The sequence below is a fragment of the Pimephales promelas genome, chromosome 20 (assembly GCF_988280905.1).
Source record: "Pimephales promelas chromosome 20, fPimPro1.hap1.1, whole genome shotgun sequence".
Classification (NCBI taxonomy): Eukaryota; Metazoa; Chordata; class Actinopteri; order Cypriniformes; family Leuciscidae; genus Pimephales; species Pimephales promelas.
This window is the reverse complement of record NC_142788.1, coordinates 17,230,036-17,249,904: the sequence shown is the minus strand read 5'-3', so window position 1 is coordinate 17,249,904 and position 19,869 is coordinate 17,230,036. Positions and strand designations below refer to the sequence as shown.

General features: G+C 39.8%; 1 protein-coding gene across 3 annotated transcripts in view; it reads right to left on the bottom strand.

The window, feature by feature from the left end:
* Positions 1–203: 203 nt before the first annotated feature.
* Positions 204–19,869, bottom strand: part of flna (filamin A, alpha (actin binding protein 280)) — a 37,884-nt gene continuing 18,218 nt past the window's right edge. The window contains exons 14-46 of one of the 3 annotated variants that reach the window (XM_039663152.2): positions 19,654–19,777; positions 19,412–19,572; positions 19,233–19,323; positions 18,836–19,005; positions 18,615–18,732; positions 18,264–18,526; positions 17,704–18,022; positions 17,451–17,624; positions 17,009–17,171; positions 16,720–16,880; positions 14,705–14,872; positions 14,486–14,609; positions 13,729–13,885; positions 13,449–13,638; positions 12,359–12,382; positions 11,209–11,456; positions 9,157–9,243; positions 8,059–8,158; positions 7,839–7,979; positions 7,552–7,680; positions 7,155–7,328; positions 6,910–7,071; positions 6,613–6,816; positions 6,353–6,505; positions 6,120–6,242; positions 5,758–6,024; positions 5,320–5,457; positions 5,093–5,208; positions 4,047–4,179; positions 3,697–3,873; positions 3,393–3,611; positions 1,452–1,655; positions 204–1,344 (exon numbers count right to left, since the gene is read on the bottom strand). In XM_039663152.2, the coding sequence (XP_039519086.1) occupies positions 1,160–1,344; positions 1,452–1,655; positions 3,393–3,611; positions 3,697–3,873; positions 4,047–4,179; positions 5,093–5,208; positions 5,320–5,457; positions 5,758–6,024; positions 6,120–6,242; positions 6,353–6,505; positions 6,613–6,816; positions 6,910–7,071; positions 7,155–7,328; positions 7,552–7,680; positions 7,839–7,979; positions 8,059–8,158; positions 9,157–9,243; positions 11,209–11,456; positions 12,359–12,382; positions 13,449–13,638; positions 13,729–13,885; positions 14,486–14,609; positions 14,705–14,872; positions 16,720–16,880; positions 17,009–17,171; positions 17,451–17,624; positions 17,704–18,022; positions 18,264–18,526; positions 18,615–18,732; positions 18,836–19,005; positions 19,233–19,323; positions 19,412–19,572; positions 19,654–19,777 (5,367 nt within the window). In that variant the 3' untranslated portion in view covers positions 204–1,159. The remainder of the gene's footprint in view (positions 1,345–1,451; positions 1,656–3,392; positions 3,612–3,696; positions 3,874–4,046; positions 4,180–5,092; positions 5,209–5,319; positions 5,458–5,757; positions 6,025–6,119; positions 6,243–6,352; positions 6,506–6,612; positions 6,817–6,909; positions 7,072–7,154; positions 7,329–7,551; positions 7,681–7,838; positions 7,980–8,058; positions 8,159–9,156; positions 9,244–11,208; positions 11,457–12,358; positions 12,383–13,448; positions 13,639–13,728; positions 13,886–14,485; positions 14,610–14,704; positions 14,873–16,719; positions 16,881–17,008; positions 17,172–17,450; positions 17,625–17,703; positions 18,023–18,263; positions 18,527–18,614; positions 18,733–18,835; positions 19,006–19,232; positions 19,324–19,411; positions 19,573–19,653; positions 19,778–19,869) is intronic. The other 2 variants (XM_089124333.1, XM_089124334.1) reach the window with 2 other exon arrangements.

Genomic DNA, 19,869 nt, shown 5'->3' with positions numbered 1-19,869 from the left:
TTGGTTAATATTTTAGATTTTCTATTAAATGAATAATTCATCCCTCATTTTAAATCTATCCCCAATTATAATTTACATTTGTTTAAATGCATCCTCTCATACTAACGTAATTGCCAAACTTGCACTATCAAAGATGAATCCTTTCAAGATGCAACTCTAGAAACGCACACAGACATACAAAAATGAAGATACTGACAACTTAATTGACAGAAAAATAGTTAAGGCAACTTTATTGTGTATCAAAATACTGTAAGTCAAACTTATTTTTAAGACAACTTTTTTTTATATTCTGGAATACTGATTATACATCGTAGCACAAAATGCTAAAGAGCTGACAAAGTGAGAGCGAATAAGTGACGTTTAGCCACACAAATGTTAAGACTTCCAAGTGAGTTTTGCATTACCAACAATAACGCGACAAGCAGTATGCATCATTAATCTCCCTTTTGTTACATCTTGAGCCAAATTACATTGCCTCCATCACCTTTATTCTGCCATGTAGTTTCCATGTGGTGTTACTAAATCACTTGGCACCCAATCGGTGTTTTAAAAGGCATCTAATTGAAATTTTCAAAAATGTCTTTATGGTAAAATGGAGGCAACATGCAGCCCTGTAGACTGTAAAATATTCAAAGCGCACAGACCCACAGAGCTTCGGCACCAGTGTTCATTCAGTCTACATGAGAGTCTATGGTTAAGCATCACTTCACCCAATGGCAAGTATATTGAAAACAAATCTGTGTTAAACAAGCAGCTGAATCAGATCTAGATTTCTCCTGCTACTAGAAATTGTTACTCTGTACAGTTACGACTGGAACAGCAGTCTCCTAAACCAGACAAAAACATAGTAGCAGCTACTCTGTGTTAGGGACGAGATCAGTAACAAACTGGTGTAAACCAAACACTGAGCAAAAGCCACCAGGACTCTGCTTTAATTGATTACTGAAGGCAGCAAATGTAACAGGATCCAAAAATGACTGGCATACAGTGACAAGGTGCTCCTTTTAAATCCCCCATTTGCTTGAAAACTGAATAGTGGTGCAGGAAAATACTGGAAGAAGGGATCATATAGCGGAAAAAAGGACAAAAGTTTTCAGTGTTCATGTATTTGATGCTGGCAGGAGCCTCAGATGGTGTTGGATATTTTTGTGGAGGGCCATTAGACAGTGATGTGATACGGGCTCCCAGGGATGTGCTCATCACCCCATTTAACCACAAGGATGTACTCTCCTTTCTCCTTCAGCTGGTAGGACACATTATAGAGACGGTTACCCAAGTGTTTCACCAAGATCTCCTCACATGGCACTTTGGGTCCGTCCACTCCAACCAGGAGCATGTTCCTCCCTGTGGGGACATAAGGAAATATATAGTCAAATGTTGGCAATTCAGAGCAACCGACTGCATGTTTGATGCAAATAAACCCTCCAAAAGCAGTTATTTCTGGCCCTTGCCTGCTTTACTACAGTCCACACTGAAAGTGTTCTTCTGTCCTATGAAGCCCTTGTTGAGCCCTTGACCCTTGGCAACTACACGGCTCGCGTCGGAGCTGGCCCATCCCGGCGCTGCCTGCTGGCTGGTTGTCACACTGCGGGTCACGGGGTCAACCAGAACTGATGAAGTCTCGTGCATGCTGTGGCTATTGACCAATCGAGAGCCTGCAAAAGACGAATTCGAAATTGCACACTACTAAAGTTTCTGTCCATCACCAATTTCACATCATGAAAAAACATTGAGAACTCGTGTTGCATAGTTGTCAACATCAAATTAATTAAAATAACATCTTATCATGGCACAATTAACCAATTGTTCACTTTTAAGTTGAATAACTAGACAACACAAATTTAAAATGATAAAAAATAAATTAAAATACAAATTAACAATAAGATGCCATGTCCAAAATAATGAAGTTTACAACTAGCCAACACAAAAGTAAATTATTTATTAAATAAACACAAGGGGCTGTGTGTAGATTTTTACTTCAAATCTTTAAGACAGAGTCTTCATTTGTACATTTATGAGCCAACCATAATGTAATAGAAAGAATGACATCTTGACTGTCCAACACAGTTGTCTCCATCATCCTGTAGGTTCAATTGTGTGTGGAGGAGTCGGGTGTGAATTGGCGTGAAAATTCGTTCTCGTCTACTTTGGTTTAAATCTGTACGGCAGCCATTAGTAAGCAGCGGCAATCGCTAGCAGTAGCGTTTCAAATGGACTCTGCGGACAGAAAGTAACCAGCCTGCAGCACAATCCAGATACCCACAGAAACTCCTTGTAAGTTTAAAAATAAAGCCTTATCTAGAGCAGCCAATGACCATGCGCACAGAGAACGAGCTTGAGACTGGCTGCAGTTTCTCTAATGGCCACAGGTGTCAGTAATGGTTAGAAATTTCAGAACTTCCCTTTTCACAAGATGTTAATTAAATCTCCGAAGTCCCCTGAGTGTGTATGTGAAGTTTTAGCTCAAAATACCCCACAGATATTTTTATAAAGCATGTTAAAAAGTTTTTTGCTAACCCTCAAGTTTTTGAGGGTTAGCAAAAACGCCCCGTTTTGTGTCTGGCCCTTTAAATGCAAATGAGGAGCAGCTCCTGACACAGTGGGCGGAACTTCAAGAGTGTGTGTTCGCAGCTCTGATTATCTCACACAGGCACACGCTAAAATGTCTGAAACTGTTCTGCCTTTTATGTTTAAACCGGAGTCAGACTAAGATGGAGAGACTAAGAAGAGACAACATGTAGAATGCAAGTTGACATCTTTACATGGTTAGTTGAAGAATTTATGTTGTGATGTGGACTTAAATATCTTTAATTAGCTTTTTCTGTCAGGATAATCTACAAATCGCTTGTGTAGGAACTGTTGTGAGATGCACACAAAGTGACTTTCTATTGCATGTGAAAAGACGGATGCTACAGTTTGAGCCGACTCGCAAATGTGCAGGACTACAACGGCTCTTCCTCTTCTCAACATGGACCAACATGGATTCCCAAGGCGGGGTTTATGTACATTTTAGGGTTAGTGAATGTCACTTGTTGTAGTCCTTAAAAAAATGTTAAAAAGCAAATATCTCCCTTTGCTTTGAACTTTGAGTGTTCTAATATTGCAGATATTGTTTATGCTCAAACAGCAAGATTACACACTAACTAAAGTTAGAAAAGTGAAATCATAAATCAACCCCCCAATTAAATGTATTTTTTAGTTGACCAGAACTAGACCATATAAGTTTAAATAAATGTTATAAAAATCAATTAGATACAATTCATTTTATTTGATCTTGGTATCTGTTACTTTTTATATCTAAATGGAGTAAAATAAGTAAATTAGCTAAATTGTCATTACTAATTACAACTACAAACAGATCCACTGCATTTAAATCTGATTGCATTTCTCACCTGTAATTTTAGCTTTGAATGGGCTGCCAACAATATGGTATGGTCCACCATATTTGATAGAAATTAGGTAGTTTCCAGGGGCCATAGGGGTGTAAGTGACCTTGTAACCCTCTGGACATTCCTGACAGTCCATCTTCACCTTGGAAGGCCCATCGATGGTCACTGCCAAAGCACCTGGGCCAGCTGAACTAGTGTTCACAACAAATTCACATGGCGATCCTGAAGAGGAGATGGTGTGGGGTCAGTTTAGTTCAGCTGCACACATTGACAACTATAGAATCACAGTGTGTATGATATATTATACCAGTGCTGCCTCCTTCCAGACCAGCCCCATAAGCAGACACCATTCCTGGATCTCCAGCCTGGCCCGTCTCACCAACACGGATCTTGAAGGGGCTTCCAGGGATGTGAGAACCATTGAATTTCACATCTATTAGGTATAGGCCATTCTCCCTGGGGATGAATCTCACAGCATACTTATCTGTGAGAAAGATAAGAGGACACCAAATGAAGATTGGTAAGAAGTTACCAACTAGATCTTTGACCAATCAAATATTGTTTAAATGGTCTTAATTTTTCTCCAAAAGAAGGAAATGCTTCAATGATTTTCTTGGACCATTTTACAGTGCAAGAAATCTTTCAACCCATTGTTACCTTCATCGATCTCTGTGACACAGCACTCTTCAAGCGCTCCGGATGGACTGTGAACTTTGGCATCAATGGCTCCCTTCGCCCCGTTTAGACTCACAGCAAAAGAAGCTGGCTGGTTCACCTTTAACCCGGACTCCTGCATTAACATGACACTGCCACACTCAACACAGGATCAAAAACTGCAAAAGTCTGGTGTTCAGATCTTCACCTCACAGGAGTCTACATCTCTTACCTTCAAGCTAACAGGGTTAAAGAGAGAGGCTTTGAGACATTAAGAAATGAAAGCCCTGCAGCCCAGAAATACACAGAATTAAGTAGTTCAATGTCAAAGAACAGAGACAAACAAGCCTCTTTTGCCCTCTTTAACCCTTTAGCCTTTCACTTCCATGCTGAAGGTAGGGCTGTTGGGAGCCTTTAGGACAAGGCACGAGAAATACAAACAGTCCTTCAGTATCCCAGAAACCCCAGCACACCCCTTGAACACAGCAGCACTGTGTTTCGTGTGATTCGTGCATGAAACCTTTTGAGTTTCAACTAGGGACTATAAATTCTGGACCAAATCCGAAAAATCCTGGATGCAGACTTATTTGCTCGCCCAGAGTCGCTTCGAAGTTGTGCATCTTCAGAAGCGGAGCTGCTTGCAAAGCTACAAAATATGCTGCTCGAGAGTGAGCAAATGTTTTCGGCTCAAATTTTCAGCATTTTTTCCTTCGGCCAAAAACTGAAGATACCTTTTTCAGGCCGATAATTTTCAGCGGCATCCCTAGATTCGACATCATCAAATGAAACTTTTTCCAGACACCGTAAAATATCTACCCATTTAACATACGCAGCTACCCAAATGTGTGCATGCATGTGAGAGCATGTGGTGTAGTATGAAAATTACCTCTTCTTTCGGTGGTACTTGATAAATTTTGATTTGTTTTAATGTGAGATAGAACATGTTTCATGTCATAGTTACTGTTTGAAATTTCATTTGAGCTGCTGTGCCAAGGGTTGACTTGGAGTTGTTTTGGGTGGACAAATGTCTGTCTTTCTCGAAGCCTCACCTGAAGACTGGCAACAGTAAGACGGCGGGCATCGTCAGATGGAGAGGCCACGGGCACCACAAATGGACTGTCAGGGATGTGTTCATCATTGAACCTGATGGATACTTCGTAGTCACCTGAAACGGATGGAAACCAGTCAGCTTCGACACTTACAGTTTACCATGAATATAAACTTTCTAAAGTATAAATGAGTTGTATATAGGGCGAGTCCAGAACAAAAGCCTCACCAGGCTCCTGGACAATGTAGGAGACACCGCTGGATCCATCCTTGCGGTCTTCAAAAGCAATCTCTGCCTTACTGGGTCCCTCCACCGCGATGGACAGGCCACCAGCTCCTGCTTCACGGGTCCAAATGCTGAACTCCGCTGTACATGGGGAAAATATGAGGGATTAAAATGCCGTCACATTTACCTTGGTTCAGCAAATTTTCATTCTGAAAGTCATTTCAATAGGTTCCCAAATTATCTGGATTTTTGCGTAAAGACTAAATACTTCCATTACGTGTCAAGCTGTCCATGCGAATTCGCCACTTTGACCAACAGAAAACTGCTTTGTTCAAAAGCAACTTCTACATGAGCTGTGCTTTACTACTTTATCGCTACACTTGACCTTTTGTCCGCATCTTTAGGCACTAAAACTAATTGGACGTACTGGTCAAACCATACCTGGTACACCCGCCTCCGCTCTCTCTAATCCTGGCCCTCCAGCACGGACCTTATGGGCACCACCCTCTCCAAGAGGACCCACAGTGAACTGGAAGGGTGATCCGGGGACATGTTGACCTTGGTACTTAACGCTGACTGTGTGCACACCCATCTCCGTGGGCACGAAGCGAATGCAGTACGTGTTGTTTTCTCCCTCCATGATCTCGGCCTTGTGTACTTTGCCAGATGGGCTGGTCACCTGAGCAGTCATGTCTGCGATGCTGATCTCTGTGGACAAAAAGTACAGAGGGCAACAAATATAGGTGCATTAGAAGAGGGGATTTTTAATAATGATTGTTGATGTTATTTCACACAAGTCGTACCAGGGATCTTCAAACTGAGGTCGCACTGGCTGCCAACATTGGCCACAGATGCAGCTCTTCTTCTGCGGGTGATGCTCTCCTTCATCCGACCCTCTCCTGTTACTTTCACGGTAAAAGCACTTCCTGTAGGAGAAACATAAGGGCTAAAGTTAAATCACATCAGCGCGTCTAATCTCACAATACTAAATGACCAAATAAATCTGACATTCTGAAAATGTAACACTACTAAGTACCTGGAACATGTTGGTCAGCAAATTTGATGTTAATTATGTAATTTCCTGGTTCTGTGGGGCAATATGTGATTTTGCAGGTGCCATCTTCCTGATCTTCAGTGTTGATATCCACCTTACTGGGTCCTTCGATAGACAAACTGAGTCCTCCATAACCTAAAGATTAAAAAAAAAAAATTTGAATAAACAAATACAAAAACCGATACAAAAAAAAAAACTGAAAAAGTATTTAAAAGCAAAAATCTGTGAATCATGTTATTCACCTGCATCTCTGGTGTCAATGATAAATTCTGCAGGCTCAAAGGTACAGGCTTCACTCAGGCCTTGACCAGTTACACGCACACGGCTGGCATCGCCGATCTCTGATTGGCTGATCATGACTGAAATGGGGCTACTAGGAATATGACGTCCATTTTTCTTAATGTTAACGAGATGCTCGCCAATTTCCTTCGGCACAAATGAGATGCCTTTGAAACAAGAGGGCTGAGATTAGCACAACTGCTGACTTCACACTTGTGAACATGACCTCTCATTCTACACAGTCACTTTGTAACACTTACCCACATGCCCATTCCTGAGCATTTTGAGCAGGCACGGCTCTTCCCGACCAGAGGGGGTGGTGAGAGACGCAGTCAGCTGACTGAGATCCAGCTCACCAATGTCTAGAGGGATGTCAGCAGCTGAACCCACCTTCAGATGAGACATGCGCATCGAGTCATCGCCTGTGGACAGACAGAGTTCATGACACCACTACAAACAATGGACTTTTTACCCCCTCTAAATATCAAATCTGTGTTTAAAGCACCTGTGATCTTGGCCATGAAAGGGCTGCCGGGAATGTGCTTGTCGTTGTACTTGACAATGATGTTGTAGTCTCCAGGAAGAACAGGGAGGTAAGACACCGAGCAGGTGCCATCTTGATTATCAGTACAGCTGATGTCTGCCTTTGATGGCCCTTCAATGGCCAGAGACAGACCACCTAATGAATACACAACAAAAATCTTAAATCAGCTTTTTATTGTGGACTGTTCAAATTATATCAATATAAGTTGTCTGTTAAAACCAGAGGCATTACTCAATATATGCTTAGTGCTTAAGTCACTAATTTATGGGAAATAAATAAGGATAAACATTATTATTATTATTTAAAAACTAAAGTAGCCATGCAATATGCGATCCAATCAAGATATGAGCGTCTATACCCTCTCCAGCATCCTTGGTGTTGACCGTGAAGACTGCAGGCTTATTGACCATGCCATGAATTAGACCAGGACCAAAGGCAGTCACGTGACCGCTGTTGACATAATCCACGTAAAACTGCAGTGGACTTCCTAAGAGGGCAGAAGAGGGCCAGATAATTCAGAATTAAGAACATCTATATTCATTAACCATTAAGGCAAAAGCTTTTTTAAAGAATGTCCTCATTTGTTTCATTCTCGTCACGTTGTTTGTATGGTTAGAGAATGAAACACTGGAATTTTTTTTTTACCTGGGATATGTATTCCATCATATTTGATATCCATCTCATGCAGGCCAGCCTCAGTTGGGGAGTATTTCACTGTGACTGTGCCATCCTTGTTGTCGGTAATATCAGGCTTGGCCACTTTTCCAGAAGGCATTCTTACATCACCTGTGAGGCATTGGGTACATGAGATTCTTCTTTGCAAATCCGTCAAACAGAAATATACTGATTTGAATGAGTTCAGTACCTGTAATTTCTCCCTTCTGGATGGTGAAAGGAATGACCAAGTCGAAGGGTCTCAGCCCAGCTACGTCCAGTCCATTCATACCCAGTTGTCTGTCTGTAGCCTGGGAGGAAGGAGAGGGAAATCAGACAGATCATAACAAACCATAAGGTGACACTGAACTCAGAAACAAACACTTTAACTCTTCAGGTCTGATTGGCATCTGAGGTTTTTGCAATCTGAAATTACTAATTGCATAGTTTGTACAATATAATTTTTTACTCCAATGAATTTTACTTGGTAACGAGTACTCAAGATAAAAAATAAAATAAAAAGTTCAGCAGACAATATTCAACAATATTCATCCTAAGAATCAAATTATGGCTGAAAACATTTGGGGTCAGTAAGATGCATACTGGCGCTTGAACAATTTGTGTAAAAGACCTTTCCGAATAAAAGTATTAATTTATTTTCAAAAATTTAAATAACCTTACTGACCCCAAACTGCAGTGTATATTGATTTTGGTGTCAAGAAAACACATTTAGTACATATATCATGAATGGAAATGAAGAGCACAAACAGCAGACATGACAACAGAACCCTAAAAAAACTATAGACTTAAAAAAAAAAAAAAACAATGGAGATGATGTGGATGATGATGCAGCCACCAACACTGTGAGAGAGAATGACAATCTAATGAGAAATGAATGGCACGATCAGTCAGTGACTGACCAATCTGGAGAAGGGGGTGGAGAAAAAGCCAAGCAGACAAGTGGCAATGTGACCAACAATGATGTACCACACACAAAAAACAACATCTAAATGCCAACACGAAAGACAATGACTGTGTCAAACAAAAAGCGTAAGCTCTGCAACAACCAGCCATTTTGTTCAAATGTAGATTGATCACATTTATTGCTTTCCAAAATGGCTGTCATTCTATAAAACAATAAAAATTTGAGTCCACATGAAGGAAGAATCATGGAAAATTAGATGAAATAAACCCTAAACCTAGAGGAAGAGAAAAACAGGAGGGTGAAAAGGGGGGGAAGGACGTAGGACTGCTTGGTGACTCAAGAGCATGAAATTAAGACGGGGAGGAAAGAGGGGCGTGTCAGTACCCATGGCTGGCCCATGTTGGGCGCGTAGGCGTACTGCGGGTTCTGGGTCTGCTGCATTAGTTGGCCAGGGGAGTCACCTTCCAAAGCCTGAGACAGGGCAACAGAATCAAAGATGAAAACCTCCAATTACAACCACCATCTCTGGTTCAAAGCTGCTCAACGAGGAAGCCACTTAAAAGAAAATTTAGATTAAGATTCTTGACATTTCAGAACCATAGTTCATCCCAAAATGATGCAATTTCTTCACCCTCATATTTTTCCAAAACCACTAGTTTTATCTGAGGAACTGGGGCACGGTGGATAAGACGCATGCCTTTGGTGTGAGAGACCCGGGTTCGAATCCACTGTGAGACACCAATGTGTCCCTGAGCAAGAAACTTAACCCATTAGTTGGTCCAGAGGCGTGCAACCTCTGACATACACAGCAGTTGTAAGTCGCTTTGGATAAAAGCGTCAGCTAAATGAATAAATGTAAATGTAACTGGCCAAAATGTAAGAATCTTAGTATTTGCCCTAGCACAGAGGATCACAACTAAGGCTAAAAAAAACACAAAGATGTAACCACAATATTTTTCCATCAATAACTTAGAACATACTGATCTACTATAAGCTCATTATTATTAGATTGAAAAATAAATGTATTTACTTACAGGTCCTGCTCACATACAGTAGCTTGAGTACTGCATGCATGAACGTACAACAGAAATCCTTTTAATTATGTCAACATTTGATATTACTAATTTTTTAAATATTACACATTTGAAACAAAAGCCCAGTTAAGGCACAAGTTCTTCTGTCAGATCGAAATTATACAAAAACAGCTTTCATACCGAAGCAAAAGCAAAGCTATCAAGTCGTGCACAGACCACAAATCTGTTGGGAGCTGCTCCGATGGACTGCATCTAAAACCTTCAGATGACACTGCTGCTATATCAGCGGCTCTGTAAACTCTGCTCATTCATCGCAGACAACTCTTTTGCACTATATGACCTGACAGACAATTAGTTCTTAAGTCCTGCTGTGCTGTGAACAACCGTACTTGACCAAAATCGCAGCCATTAAATTGAGGATTTGTAACTGCAATTTTGGCAATGGAATGGAGGTTGTCACTCCCATTAATATTCAAAATGTGTGTGAACATGGGTAGCAGGGTCTTAGGCTATGACCACCAAACTCAACCACAAATACTTTTTCTAACTAATCAGACTTGCGGTTTTTCTTAAATCGATGATCAAAACTCCATAAAATCCCACAGACTAACATTAATGGAATATTCGAATGAGCAGACTCTACAAATTAAAACTCAAATATCCATCCTATCCAATATGCTACCTTCTAAAAATGCTATACATGATAAAACATGCCATGAAAGCAAAATCATTGTATAGTTTTTAAAAAGTTAAAAAGGTTGAGAACCACTGCCCTAGAAACACAGGGAAACTACCATAACATTTCTTTTGAAACAGGTTCTTTTTCTTCAATAAACCAATTGGTGTTCACATTACTAGTCAAATATTTGATTCAAACTTGTTTAGATTATTAGTCTCCTCAGTGAACTAAAGAACTGGTCACAACAGTAAACAACTAACTAGAGGGGAAAATGATTAAACTACTGCACTTAAATTTCTATCTGCAGCCATGCGAGAGCTTATGTGCCTTTTGTTCATCACAGAGTTACTAGTTATATTTTTATGGTAGTTTAGGTGTTTTTGATCCTGCTGTGTCCAACAGAACACCTATAACATTAATCTAAGGGTCTACTTTTGTGTTTCATGGAAGAAAGAAGAAATATGGTTTTGGAACAACATGTGGATGACCATTTTAATTTTGGGGTGAACTAATCCCTTAAATCGTACTTTGATGCTGACAACAGTGTAATAGCAACAATAAGCTACGAATTCCTTCACACTGTAATGATGGTTTTGCACTAAATATTCAGTGTATATTTAACGCACAATCCCACTGGAAAGGCTGCCTGTAAGAGCTTGTCCACCGTTTGAATGAATTTACTGTGATCCACATGAATACAGGCTCTATATGGCATATATGTACCGTGACTTGGAAGGGGCTGTTGGGGATGTGCTCTCCACCGAAGCGCACACAGATGACGTATTTCCCAGGCTGGGGTGCAGTGTAGAAGATGTCAAATGTTCCATCTTCATTTTCAACTACGTCCACATCCACCTCGCCTCCATCTGGAGTGCACACTGTGCATGTCACCTTGCCCTTCCCAGCGGCCTTTGCATCCACAGTGATGACAGTCTGCTCTCCAATCTGAATAGTTGGACCAACACCAGCTCCTACAGAATACAGAGAGGTTTAATAACAGGTAATATGCAGGCAGATGTTTTGTTATTAGGGAGTTTAGTACCCATCCCTCCATAGTTACATTCCACCATGCACTAGATGCAAAATATCTGGAACGTCAAGGCAACAGATGGCTTAAGAAAAGTAGGATCCATCCCCACCAGTGGTTCTCAACCAGGGCGCCCCAGGAATCTTCCAAGGGGGCCACAGGATTACTTTAATCTAAAAGCTTTAAAATGAATAGATTGGGTGTTTTTTTTTTTAGCATTGAAATTTAATATTAAAATCATCAAGGTGTTAAATATTTTCTTTTCCTACAAGTATTGCTTTTAATGGATTAATATACAGTTCTTGACTCACAAAATTAAGCATGGATAAATTAAAATAATCAATGTATTTTCAGTTTCTGTTAATCAAATCACCCAATTACAGCAGAAATACAGAAAATATCTTTGTCTTCGAATAATGTCTTGGGCAAATTGAGGCTTTTGAGTATAAAAGGTTGTAAATCACTTATCTAGACATCTTTTCCTCCTCTGTGACTATAAAAAGATGGATCCACTATCCTGTTTTTCTGTTACCTCAATTTCCAGAGTACTAATGTAATCCAAAAATGAGAAAAGCTGAGATTTGTATACAAGTACTAGTGCATTCCATCATACAGGCATATTGAAGACCTGATACAAGTTAGTGATTAGTCACCTGCAGTTGACAACTAATTCACTACTGTACTCCAAATCATTTTGAAGTTGCAGGAAATGCAAGATAACATACATGTCTTAGCTAAAGTAGTGGATAGGACGGCAAAAAAATGTAAGCCCTTTAGTATGAAATCCAATGCATTTTTGCATGCAGGACCAAACTATAAGACTAGAGCATTATTCAAAGCGCTTACCCAAACCGTGACCTCCAATTGAGACTGAGACCGTGAAGCAGAGCAAGAAAAAGTGAAAAAGTAACAATCAGGGCAAAATACAACAAAATGTGTGCAAGAGATAACACAGAGGTAGGGAATTAAGTGATGGGAATGTGAGCAGCGCTGCACAGGAGGTGTGTGTGTGGGGGGGATGAAGATGGGAGAAGTACACAGAAACTTTACACAAAAAAAAACAAACTCAAAGAACAATGGAGAGTCATCAAAAAATTTAGTTTCCAGTGACTACCAAACCACAAGATAGTCTGCCAGTATACACACTGGATCAGAACAATCCTAAGACACCAGAAATGTGTAAATAAAGAGGCAATATGAAAAAACAGGAATTGTCACCAGATTTTATAAAGCTATAATTGAAAAGCATTAATCTTTTAGAGTGAATAGTGTGATTTTGTTGGTGAGTGTCTGCATTAAAGAAAACGAAAAAGTCAAAAAGCTGAAAACTATCGAGCAAGAACCATGGTTGAACAATTTAAGACTTTACAACCTTGGATGTTCACACTTTTAAGTTGGTTCAGTTTCAGTAACCATAAAGTGAACAGAGCTTAGGCCAAATTCCCTATGTTTGCGACCCATTCAATATGACTACAAAATTATAAATGAGATTCTATAAATTGTGATTATTATTTAAAAGACTAAAATACACAAAATACATTGTCACATTGCAGTTGTATTATTACAATTTAAAATGAAAAAGCATTTAATATGTAATTTTCAATTACAATTGTAAAGTTACAAATACTTGCATCTTAATTTCAAAATTATTAAAAGTAAGTTGTGCAGCTCATGATAGCATTTCAGCGTTTTTATATGTTTTAATTATAACCGCAGCTATCATGAATTGATCACATAAAGCCATTCTGCAAAATCGATTTTATTCCGATATATTGTGCAGCCCTACTATATTAAATACGGTCAGATTTAGTGCTCTGATAGCTCAATAGTTCATTCTGAAATAAAATGAAATGAGTCTCCATGGTACGTATGGTTGTAATCAGTAATGTACAGACTGGTCATTTATGTTGACTGATAAGAGCTGATCACTACATACCTGTGACTGTGCATTTGCTGGCATCTCCTGTGGGCAGGGCTCTGATACGATATGGGGAGTATGGAATCTCATCACCACCATACTTGATGAGAATAGTGTAACGCCCTGTCATGTCAGGTACATAGGACACAAGGTATGTGCCATCCTGATTATCACGAATGTTAGCCTTCTTTGGCTTCCCTTCGGGATCCTAAAATATGCATAAAAGAACCAAACAATGCATAAACGTTTGTAAGAGTCAACAGCTACTTTATGGCTGTAAAGAGACACATCAGCTCACAGTGATCTGGACAGCCAGGAGTCCCTCTCCTGCATCTTTGGCATCAATAGTGAACTCCACGGGCAGACTGGCAGGCACACCAGTAGTATTCAGACCTGGACCGCTGGCACGGACCTTACTAGCATCATGAGTGGGCAGAACCTTCACCTTATAAGGACTGAATAAAGAGACAGAAAAGAGTTTAAGGGAAAATAAAGAGCAAAGGACAGGAATCAAGGGAATTTAAAAATGCAACAGGCCTGCTATAATACCAGTAGTAAATGCTAATGTCAATTTCAACATTAAAAAGCAAAAACTAATTTGCTATTGAACACATTACTTTATGCCATTAAATATTAATATAACCAATAAAAAACAACCATAAAAAAATTCTCTAATTGACAATACTCACTATCAATGATGTAGCAAGTATGATCGTTACATGTATACATTATGTTTTTAAGCATAGACTTTCTTTTCTTTGGTACTGGTACATTTGACAGAACTAAAAACTAACACTAAACTCTTTTGCAAAAGCCATGTCAGTTTCTTTCAATGAGCATCTTTAAACCTAGATTTTGCAATAAAAAGATGGATAAAATAACTGATATAAAAGATGATTAAGATCTATTTAAAAAAAAAAAAAAAAATTATTCTAGACTGACATTAACCCTTTCAAGAGTGTCCTAAACAGAAACACACGACAGAGCATAAATGTGATCTAAAGTTGAGAGTAATGTAAAAGGGTGGTGGTGACAGATGTGTGGTCACAGTTTACCTTTGTGGGATCTCCTCATCAGCATACAGGACGTTAATTGAATACGGCCCCTCCCTGGTGGGTACGTAGCTAACCGTGTGAGTCCGGTCACCATTATCCACCAACTCAACAGGCTCCACGACTCCTTCATGACAAACGGTAATAGTCACAATCATGTGATTCAATGGAGGGGAAAAACCATCCAAAACAAACAAGATGACTCTTAGGTCATGGTCTCACCTTTGGGTCCCTGCACTCTGACCTGCAAAGGAGCCACTCCAGCCTTGCTTGCATCCACAGAAAAGACCTGTGGGATATTGGCACGCACGTTGTTTCCAAGCCCCTGACCCTGGCATTTCACTTTAGTTGCGTCGACAGTATCGTGGACGGGTACAGAGAAAGGGCTTCCTGTAGGGGGGTATAAGATCAAATCGGTAAGATCGAAATAAAATCATTCAATAAATAAGGATGTTGCAGATTGCAGTTGATCCGTACGGACCAGGCCCAATGCTTCGACGTGCAAGTGGTTCGCGGATTAACTGCCGTTTAAGTTGAACCGTCATCAGAGTGAAAGTTGTCATTTTCATGCATTGTGTCTTGCCAATTTACACATTCAAGTGCAAGAAGATGCAAAAGAGAACTGCAACTAGCACACAGCTGCTTTTCAATAGTTCAAAACCACAATTTATTCCTAAAAATGCATTCCTTTTGCGTCACCTTGAGCTTGAACGGTCAGACACACGCACAAAATTGTCAAAACACCTGTCTCAGCAAGTATTCACGTAAATGTAGTCATAATATCTTAAGTGAATGTAAATGGTTAAGAAAGAAATAGGATGTGCATTATTATATTGAATCCATGCATTAGGTCTTAAATTGAAAGCAGCCTAGAGAGACTTGCTGCTGTCTGTCATTAACAGTGTTGTGCAAGTTACTTCCAAACTGTAATACATTAGGTATTACTTGTTACTGTTATTTAAAAGTAATTCATTACCTTACAATATTACTGTCCCAGAATTGTAATGCGTTACATTACTCATGTATTACTTTTGAGTTACTTTCACCAAAATAACTAAGTAGAACTTAACTTTTGGGCTGTAACGATATGCAATATGAAACCGAAATCGCGATTCGCCACACGACTCAGATCAACGTACCTACAGAATCGCGACACACCTCTTCCAACTCCAGCGTTATTCTCCTTACCGTCCAGATCCAATGCTGCCTTATCTTTAAATTAGGCTATTAGTATTATTTGAAGTTAACATTATAAAATACGTAGACCTACACCACAAAACTAGTTGAGGATAAATTATTTAAAATTGGGGAAGTCCAGCATTATGGACATGACATTTGCAGTCAAAACTTGAAATAAAAATTCTCAGAAAATACATGTATTGAAACGTATATAGGCTACTTCCTTAAAGGACTCCAGACATTAGACAAATATCAGTCTATGTTTTATTTTTAATATTAGGGAAAAGACACACATTCATGCGTAACAAAAAAATAGGAGGTAAAATATATTTTTTGTAATTCTGTTAATTACACTGCGCAAATCGGATGAGGAAGGGTTGGCTCTCCAGTCTCCATAGAACTTAAAATATTCATTTTATTTCAGTTTTTGTGTTCGTTTATGAGGAAAAAACAATGTTACAGACGCGACCGCTCTGAACCGGCACTAAAAGACTGCTTTAAAACTTTCACATAGTCTGTTGCCTTTAAGAAGTAAAAGCAGACAATACACTGTAATACAACTGTAATACAAGCCTCACTGAACATGTAACGAGTAAAATATTACTGAAAATTGATTAGTAATGCCTTACACTACTGCGTTACAGCAAAAAGTAATATGTTACTGTAATGTATTACTTTTGTAATGCGTTACTCCCAACACTGGTCATTAATGGTAATCAAAGGGAAAAAAAACAAAAAAAACTCCGCTTTAACCAAGATTATTCCATATTTAATTTATACAGTGAACACTATACAGTGTTATTTGACATTTAATTACTACTTCTGTACAGAACACTACTGTTAGGCTTTGTTATCTTGTATTCATCTATGCGTTTAGTGTATTTGTTCTTATTTTGTTACGGACTGTTCACTTTTCTTTAATAATGTTAGAACTTAAGTTAGGCTAGTTGTTGATAGTTACATTTTGCCAATCCAATCCACAACGGGGAGTTTTGTGATCCGTTGCATCACAAATAAATACACAAATAAACACTAACACATTATGCAAAAATACTAACCAGTGATTGGTTGGCCTCCATAGGTAACGTTGAGGTTGTATGTGCCTGGCTCATATGGGATGTATTCAACACAACAGCTGCCATCTTTGTTATCAGTGCAAGACATTTTGGCCTCTGAAGGTCCCTCCATTGCCAGCCCCAATCCACCTGTACCAGCCCCACTGCACAAGATACAGACGAGTAGTGAGGCAGTGAACCTTACAACCAGATGTCCTGATGCAGTGATTGATTGGATCAAGAAAACAGCAACTCAAAATTAACCAAAAATCAGAGTGCTGAATCTACCCACCGGGTCTCTACTGTAAACTTGTTGTGTTTATTGGTGATGCCAGACTGAAGTCCTGGGCCATGTACACGCACGCGTGCAGGGTCACAACCCTCGGTCACCGGCACACGGAATGGGCTCTTAGGAACCGGGCTGCTATCGTAAGCGACCTCAACACTGTGTGTGCCTTAATATATATATATGTGCCACAGAAGATTAGAGTAAATGCAGTCTATAATATACTACATTTGTACAGATTTTTGCATATCCTTGTAAAACTTAGTACAAATGATGCCAAGATGGATGATTTAGTTTGAACAACTAAATTTAATAATTATAAAAGCTACAAATGAATTCAAACCATCACATTATAATTTAAAGTACAAATGAAATGCAATTAAATACATTTTGTAGACTAACATTAGTTAAGCATTACATGAAATTGATGAAAAAAATGGAAACTCACCCTCCTCATAAGGCGTGTACTCCACTTGGTAGGTCCCATCTCCCAGGTCTCTGATCAGAGCTTCAGTTTGGTTGCCTGAAGGGTTATTGATACAGGTCTTGATATGATTACCACCAGTTTTGGTGAGAGCACGAGCATCCACAGTGAAATCAGTAGTGGCTTCCCGGAAAACACCTACAGTTGAACATACAAAGGGACCATGTGAGCAAAGAGAAGTAATTCCTGTCTTATAAAGCCGAGAAGAACACACTACCTTTGCCCTCCACTCCAGGTCCGAACACTTTTACACCACTGGTTTCCACAGCAGGCTCCACATTAAGTTTGGCTGGAAAGTTTGGCACATCCTGATCCCCGTAGCGAATAGTAAGGGTATAAGCCCCGGGGTAAAGAGGGATATAAGTGATGGTGTAAGTTCCATCCCCATTGTCTTGAATATGGACTTCAGCCTCAGTGCCATTGTCTGAGATGATTTCTATAGTCAGCTCAGCAGGACCAGCATTAGTGCAATCGACCACAAACTTTCCTGGCTCGCCAACCTTAGCTCGCTCCAAACCTGGCCCAGAACATCGCACCTATACATGAGAAGAGACGTTGGGATATGAATTTTTAAAAAAAAAGTGCATTTATTCAACTAAAGCCAATGAGCAGATCCAATGCCAAAACCACTCACTGAGAAGTTGTGCAACATTAAGCAAATTACAGTTTGTAGAATAAACAACCCATAAGAGCTTTTCCTGATGCATTTTTGTCATCTTGTAAAAACAGCAATAATCTTTAATTCCTAGGTTGAGCAACATTTGCAAACTGCCTCACCTTAGATGGGTCAGTGGGTGCAATGGCTTCCACAGGGAATGGACTGCCAGGGATGGGAGCACCATCATATGTCAGTTCAACCTCATAGGGTCCCTTATCTCTGGGGATAAAACGAACCTGGCTGGTTTCTGGGCTCAGGCCTGGTTCAACTTTACAGGGCACTGATTTGCCAGATGGACCTGTAACCTTTGCGCCAACCTTGCCCTGACCACCTGCTCCTTTAGACTTGACCGTGATGTCCTGATCCTTTCCAACAGCCATTGCTGGGGGGGAAGAGCATATGATTTTTAAATGGGTGTTCATAACTCTGGTTAATTGGTCACAAACTAGACAAGGAAATTGATAACTTACTATTGCCAAGACCAGCCACTTTAACTTTACTGAGGTCCAGAGATGGGGCAACTGCTACAGCAAATGGGCTCTTGGGAATGGGATCACCACCATAGGTGACATTCAAACCCATATTGCCCTAAAGAAGAAAATTAGCTCTTAGATTCCACAGGAAGTCAACGAATAAATTGTATTTAGGAAACAGCTCAATACCAGACATGGAAAGTCAAACATGTACTCACCTGTTGGACAGGGGTGTATTTAACAGTCTGGGTGCCGTCATGATTGTTGATGATGTCAAAGTCACGGACCGCCTCTCCCTTATTGGGTCCAGTGAACTGAGCATCAAGTCTAGCTTTGCCTGCAGCCTTTGTGTTTACAGTGAAATGAGTGGGTTTGTTCAGCTCCACACCTTGAGAGAAACAAGTACATTTAACTATTACAGATATTCACCTTTAAAATAAAAACTAACTTTAGGGTAAAAAAAAACATTTTGGTTTATTTTTTAAATGTAACTGTGTTAAGTCAAACAAAAATAAATTGATAAATAAAAAACACTTAATTTACTTTTTCAAAAACAAGATTACAAACATGATGGCTTCCAGAGATGCCCATGTTAGTCTTTGCCATTAATCTCACCAGTGCGGCTGAGTCCAGGCCCCTCGGCTTTAACTTTGCTGGCATCATGAGAGGGATCGACCTTGATTCTGATGGGAGTCATAGGAATGGTCTAGAAAAAAGAAAAAAAGGTTTGAATAAATTTAAGAAACCCCACTAGACCACCTCTACACATCCACATACACATGTTTTCCTCTTACCTGATTAGCAAACAGCACCATGATTGTGTAGCTGCCTGCTCCAGGGGGAGTGTATTTGACAGTGAATGTATCATTGTCATTTCTAATGATGTCAAAATCAATGTCAGCCTCAGCAGGTCCCACCACACCTGGAGCACATTTGATGCCTATGCTGATGTCACCTAGACAGAGAGACAAATAAGACTAAGCTTACACGAGTTATTATGTTAGTTCACATCATTCTTTAGAGTTAAAGCTCTTACCCTGTCCAGCCTCAGCACAATCCACAGTGAAGTATGTGGGTTCAAAAGCCTTCAGGCCTGTCTTGGCCACTCCAGGTCCTGATACTTTAACCTTATTGGGATGGCACCCTGCCCCAATATTCATCTACACAACAAATACAGTGAAAACACAAAGTAATGCACTAATGTACCAAATAGCAACAGTAACAATTGAAGCTTACATAGTATATGCATTGT